Source organism: Bos grunniens, chromosome X (assembly GCF_055505025.1).
Source record: "Bos grunniens cultivar Pamir isolate PY7600 chromosome X, Bosgru_T2T1.0, whole genome shotgun sequence".
NCBI lineage: Eukaryota > Metazoa > Chordata > Mammalia > Artiodactyla > Bovidae > Bos > Bos grunniens.
The window spans coordinates 109119159-109125466 of record NC_141194.1 but is presented as its reverse complement, the minus strand read 5'-3'; the positions used below and the strand labels follow the sequence as shown (position 1 = coordinate 109125466).

At 44.4% G+C, this 6308-nt stretch overlaps 1 protein-coding gene across 3 annotated transcripts; it reads right to left on the bottom strand.

Moving 5' to 3' along the window:
• Nucleotides 1–1974: 1974 nt before the first annotated feature.
• CETN2 (centrin 2) lies at nt 1975–6237 on the bottom strand. 3 transcript variants are annotated; one of them, XM_086385965.1, is made up of 5 exons: nt 6081–6237; nt 5002–5160; nt 4614–4742; nt 3018–3155; nt 1975–2599 (listed from the first exon to the last, which is right to left on the bottom strand). In XM_086385965.1, exons 1-5 carry the CDS (start codon nt 6177–6179, stop codon nt 2510–2512), a joined length of 615 nt encoding a protein of 204 aa, XP_086242091.1. In that variant the 5' UTR covers nt 6180–6237; the 3' UTR covers nt 1975–2509. The 3 variants fall into 3 exon arrangements, with proteins under 3 accessions (XP_086242091.1, XP_086242094.1, XP_086242092.1); XM_086385968.1 differs by having other exon boundaries at nt 5957–6136; XM_086385966.1 differs by having other exon boundaries at nt 5962–6136.
• Nucleotides 6238–6308: the final 71 nt, after the last annotated feature.

The following is a 6308-nucleotide window of genomic DNA, read 5'->3' as shown; positions in this document are numbered from 1 at the left end:
CACAGGACAGACCCCTGTTCCCTCTCTTTCTCTGCCCATCCCCACCATCCCCCTCCAGCTCTGCAGACCATCCTCAGGAACTGAGCTACCTTGCCCCTCCCTTCCTATCCACCCCTACACTGCCCAGAATTTACCGAACCACTCCCCCTACACCTCTTGGGCCAGCCTCGTATGAACTAACCTCTACTCCCTTCTCTTTTCACTACCCTCACCTACCATCCCCTTCAGCTAACTGACCCCAGCCTCCTCTCTGTTCACAGCTCCCTACCCCCTTGCAGCTCTCTTCTGCCGTGAACTGGCCCCAGATCCTTCACCATCCCCATCTTTCTGACTCTCCACTGAGCAACTGCACAGATTTGGTAAGAACATTGTGTGTCCTTATCCTTAGGGCTTCCCTGGTGGCTCAGAGGTAAAGCCTCTGCCTGCAATGCAGGAGACCCGGGTTTGATCCCTGAGTCAGGAAGATCCCCTGGAGAAGGAAATGGCAACCCATTCTAGTACTCTTGCCTGGAAAATTCTGTGGGCTACAATCCATGGAGTCGCAAAGAGTCAGAAATGACTGAGCAACTTCACTTTCACTTTCACTACCCTTTGGGATAACATGTTACTTGCCACTCTACCTTCCTCCAAGAAATTCTGACTTTTATTTCATTTAGGAGAACATTAGGCAGAAGGAGATAAGAATGTTTCCAGGGTGACAGTTAACAGTGAAATGGCAAGTGGGGCCTACTTTTTTCACTCCTTTCCAATACTGTATGTCTTTTATCAGATCATATGCCTCTTATTAAAAAACATCAATATGACGAAGGTCAAATCCTCACAGGAAATGCTGTCAACTCAACTGTGGGGACAGTAATTAAAAAAGCTTCACGGACCCACATTTAACAAAAACCTTGTGACAAACACAACAAAGGAATGAGTGAGAATGAATACTTTTGAAATGCCTCCTTCCCAGACACTGTAAATCCAGGCCTTTGTTGTTAAGTTTTCATTGAACCCCCCCAATGATTTTGAGTTAAGCAGAACTCTTCTCCCTACAGACAAGAGGCCTGGGGTGCCCAGAGAAGTCGCCTGCAGCAAATTACACAGCCAGGAAGAGGTGAAGCCCACGTGAGAACCCTGCTCCAAGGCTCCCCCCACATCTCACTGTTTCTCAAGGAGCAGTCCCTCCAGGATGCTGTCCAGAGACAAGGCCTGGGGTCACTCCTCTTTACATGCAGCACACATAGGGCTACTAGTTCAAATATAGGACACCCAGGTAAATTGATCTGAATTTCAGATCAATGATGAAGAAACAACAAAATGGCCAAATGGGATATACTTATACTAAAAAAAAAAAATTGATCGGAAATTCAAACTGACCTAGGTGTCCTCTTTTTATTGGTTAAATCAGGCAACCCTCTCCAGGATTAGGATGCCCTATCAGAAGCCTGAAACCCACATGCGGGTGAATGTTGGTCATTTTTCATTCATCCTCATCCCTTCTTGCTCCCCACCTTCAGTCTGGGGCAGAGACTTTAATGGCATCTGCCAGGATTTCTCTTGTAATTCATCTCCATAGGGCCAAGAGGGAGCTGGACAAGGTCACTGGACCCAACCCACACTGAGATTCTGAGACACCATCCAGCAAATCAACTAACAAGAGGTTGGCTAAGCTCTACCTACTGTCATAATCACCTGGCTCTCACCAATTTTTCCTAAGCACAAATTACCAGTAAGACCCTTTTCCAGCTGTACACTTTGCCAAAACTATTTTTAGGGCATCATTTAGGCTGATGCAAAATGATCAACTAATTTCACAAACTGACAGGTTCCCAAGGCAAAAACCAATTCATGTTAGTAGGAAAGGGTTATTTTGTTTTCTGTTCTCAGGCTGGCAAGGAGTTTGGGATCTACCAGGCTACCTTCAACAAAATGATTTAGAAGCTGAACTCATAGTCAAGGCTAAAGAACTCATCCTTAGAGAATAAGAGCTCAAATAAGAAAGGCTTTATTTGAAAATAAAACAAATAGCCCATACACACACACACACACACACACATCCAAATGCAAGTAAGAGTTCACTGGGTTTTATAAAAGAGAAAGCTGCACTCAGATGTCAATTAAAATTGGAACCATTGAAGAGATGCTCCCTGCTTGTGGTGACATGGGTACAATGTGTGCTTGAGAAGAAGTTGTTTGGCGGTGGCATAAATGTGGGAATGCAGGACAAGAGTTAAGCAATACAAGGCAGAATGGCAGGTGGGCAAAAGCTCAAAGACCCTTTTCTCCATTCTAATATGCTTTTTTTCTGCCCTGGGGAATTAAAGCAGTCACCCGGTCACCTTACAAAGAACCTCAATTTCAAAGAACACTTTCAAAAGTTGAAAATAGATTTAGAGTTGTTACTAAAGTTATACTGAGATGTCAGTGGGGAAAAATAATTTACATTTTCAAAAACCAGGCTTCACACAATGGCAGGCACTAAACCGAGTTCCCTGTGCTCATGGTAGAAAAGCTGAGACTGATCTTAATAAAGGCTCGTCTTCTTCATGATGCGCAGGAACTCCTGCTCATTGACTTCTCCGTCTCCATCTCGATCAGCTTCATCAATCATTTCCTGCAGGACAGGAAAGATTCCACTTAGAGCAATTCATAAATGTAACAAAAGTATGACTAAGTAATCAGCTTTCATAATGATGCACGAATAGACAATGTGGTCCACCTGCTGCAAATGGGCTGACTTTTATAATAAGGTTGGTTCCTGAAAAGTCATTTGAAAACCAAGTCATGCTATGCCACATGTGCATCGCCTAGAAAGCAGCTCAAAAGCCGCCCTGACTAGGGAGATTCTTAAAACCTAAAACTATCCACGGGTATATTTTTCTGGGAGCAGCATCCATAGGCTTGTCTCACTAGGAAAAGAGAAATTAAGTAGTCAGCAGAGTGACAAGAGAACACTCATTTTTCTTCAAATGTAACCTGAGAAAATGGAACTCAAAAAAGTCACACGGGACTCCAGGCTGAGCATCACAAACCTGCAGCTCCTCGTCAGAGAGGTTCTCACCCAACTCCTTGGCCACACGTTTGAGGTTTTTGAACGATATCTTCCCAGTCTCATCATCATCAAAGAGCTTGAAGGCTTTCAGGATTTCTTCTTTGGTATCCTTCTCAGACTTAACAAGCAGAACATAAAACACATGACAACAGGGAGACACTCGTGATTCATATTGACTTGTGTCCTGCAGCCCCACCACTGCCCATCCCCTCTGCCCTGCCCGGATGTCACATGGATCTTGGTGACAGCCTCCATGACTACAGGCGCTGGGTCACAGAAGATCACACAGCAACCAGGGCAGAAAAAGAAGATAAACAATGAAATTATTACAAACCCAGAGGTTAAAAAGGAAATATAAAGGTTTGCATTTAGAACATTTTCTGTACAAACCAAAGAGAAAGTAGATTTGTTTTTAAATTATGGGAACAGAAGGTGGAGTTAGACTTAGGGGAAATACACTGTTTAAGCTGCTAGAAGAGGGATCTTCTTGGTGGGGATGGAGGGGAAGGAAGGAAAGAAAAGGCTATTTCACTTGTTATGAGATCACAAAGTGTTATTGGGATCCCCAGTACTCTAACAGAGGAAAAGAGTAAAATTTCAAGAGCTCCAACTTCAAATATTCCTGAAAGGTAGCTAAAGATAGTGAGAGCTACTAATAAGAGCAATTTGGGAACCAACTCTGAATGCAGGACAGCTTTACTAGGTTATTACAGAATGTTAAACTTCCTGAACTCTTAAATCAGTCCCTGAAGAAAAATATAGATGTGATTAGATGATTTCAAAGCAACAGGATTATTAGAGGAGGAACAGGCCTATGCATTGGGAGGCTCACCTGACACACTGATGGAGCTACTTTTCCACAGGCCAGTAGAATGTAGATGAGCCAAACTAAGGAGGAGCCAGGAGGCCAAAGAGAAATGGACCAAAGGGAACACCCTTCTTATGTGGGACACTCAAGGGACTGAGGGTGACAGGTGAGGTGACATCTTAGCATCTCTCTAGACCATTTGGAGACTAGAGAATGGGTGAATTTAACCTTGGAAGTGGTGAAATACCAAATCCTCTCTGCAGTAAAAAACATAGCCTCAGGCTGAGGCTATCCAGAATACAAACAAATGGGAGAGGAAAGAATTTCAAACTTTAAAGTACAGGGACTTTGCCTTGTCAAAATGTGAGAGACTGTAATATTACTTGTACTATTAAAGGTTTTACTGCTTGTGCTTATCACACTGACATACTGGTTGGAGAAAGAGCAAAAAAAGTGACAGTCCATCCCCTCTGCCCTGCCCTGCCTGGATGTCACATGGTCTTGATGACAGCCTCCATGACTACAGGTACTGGGTCACAGATCACACTTTTACTTCTTTGCAGAGGGTAAAATGACTTTGACTTTGTGGCCTTGAAAAAAGCCAAGTAGAACCTAAACATCCTAGTCCTCAGTCACAGATACTCTCTTTTATCAGTTGAACTCTCCAGTCTGCATTAACTTTTCTTCAGTGAAGACATTTTCATATCTAGATTCAAATTTGTCCACCATTATTGGTGGAAAATATGCTGATCATCTTAGCTAACTTACCATTTTCTGAGTCATCACAGTTAAAAAGTCACTAAAGTTCATTTTTCCTGTCCCTTCTTTATCAATTTCACTTATCATTTTCTTGATCTCTTCTTTTTTCGGTTCAAAGCCCAGCGCCCTCATTGCCACCTACAATGAAAATAGGATCATCTTAACATGCCCATCTAAACCCAGGAGCAGAACCAATGACAGTGCAGACAGCAGTAAGCCAGCCTCTGCTACAATCCTGTTAAAATGAATAGGAATCACTATAACATTAAGCAAATTGATATGTGCACTTAATTTTATTTAATAATTCTTGAGGTAGATAAAGACAGGAAAACACAGCACAGAAGACAAAGAGGCAGAGGAAATTCGAGGCAGCAGAGCAGGAATATACAGAGCTTGCCTTAAGTTCCTTAACATCAATTGTCCCAGTTCCATCAGCATCAAACAGATCAAAGGCTTCTCGAATTTCCTGTTTCTGCTCTTCGGTAAGCTCAGGTTTAGGACTCATCCTTTTTCGCTGGGTAGTTGAAGCCATGTTTGCCTTCTTAAAGTTAGAGGCCTTTATAAGTTTTACAAACACAGAAGCAAAATATTATGTAATAGAGCCCACATTTTACAAAGAAAACAGTTACAATCACATGTGTTTAAAATAGTTTATACCAACGGATTTCAAAACTTTACTTAACAGGAGAGATATCACGGTTTGCTGGAAAAAGCAATAAATCTTTCTATGCACGGTCTGTCCCTACTTCTTTACTATTGTTTGTATAAGCAAGGAGATCCCTTGTTCTTTTGGACCTCTTATTGAAAATCAACCCCAAAGAGAGCTAGCCAAAGAGCTGACTGGGGACAACTGTACGGATAATCAGTTCTCTCAATTTGGGGATCCTTAATTTTAAAAAGGTCCTAGAACGCTGCTCCGCTTTGCTCTAATTTCTCCAATTTTCTGATTACTTCTAGATTTGGCCAAATATTACTAAGGTAAGATGTATATTGTCAATATAGAAAAATAAAATTCAATTCTCTTAGTACACCTGAGCCTTCTCCAAGAAGCTCAAAGCGTTTCCCTAAGTCCCTATATTTAACATTTTAAATACACATTAACAACCAAACATAATAAACTACCCCCGCCCACAGCCCCATCTCCGTGCGGAAACTTTTGTAGAGGCGGCCAGGAGGCCACAGTCTGAGACTGGTCGCGGCCTCGGGAGAATCCGAGTCTTTTTTGCCCAGGGACGGTCTCCAAAGGGGATGGAGAAGGCCAGGGGAACCCGTGGGGGCGGGAAGGGAGCGGCTGTGGCTGAAGGGGAGGCGGTGGCGAATCACAGGCCCAGCAGGACGGCAGGCATCCCTACCCTACCCTTCGGCGAAAGCTCTCAGAGAAGCCAAGAACCGCGCAGGAGAGGCGGCGGGGCCCTGCCAGGCCTGAGAAGGGCTCAGCCTCTGAATGCGGGGCTCGAGGCCGAAGCAAGCACTCACCATCCCGGACGGATTCCACTTCCCGTTGTTACGGCAACCGACGTACACACCGACTCGGCGCCGTTCCCACCGCCCCGCGCGCGTGGCCTCGCTCCCCATTGGCGGACCGCTAGCCGCCGCTCCCCATTGGCTCAGGGCTGGGGTGGGTGGGGCTAATCCGACGAACACCCGGCACAGGGCGGGGGGCAGTATCCTCGCGGCCCGGCCTCATTGGGCAGGATTACACCG

Excerpts from the sequence above, each read along its gene's own strand:
- CETN2 (XM_086385965.1), bottom strand. The coding sequence starts at position 6,179 with ATGGGGAGCGAGGCCACGCGCGCGGGGCGGTGGGAACGGCGCCGAGTC. Across the intron at positions 4,743-5,001 it reads TTGATGTTAAGGAACTTAAG|GTGGCAATGAGGGCGCTGGG; the intron begins GCAAGCTCTGTA and ends TTTTCATTGTAG. Across the intron at positions 2,600-3,017 it reads TCTCTGACGAGGAGCTGCAG|GAAATGATTGATGAAGCTGA; the intron begins GTTTGTGATGCT and ends CCTGTCCTGCAG.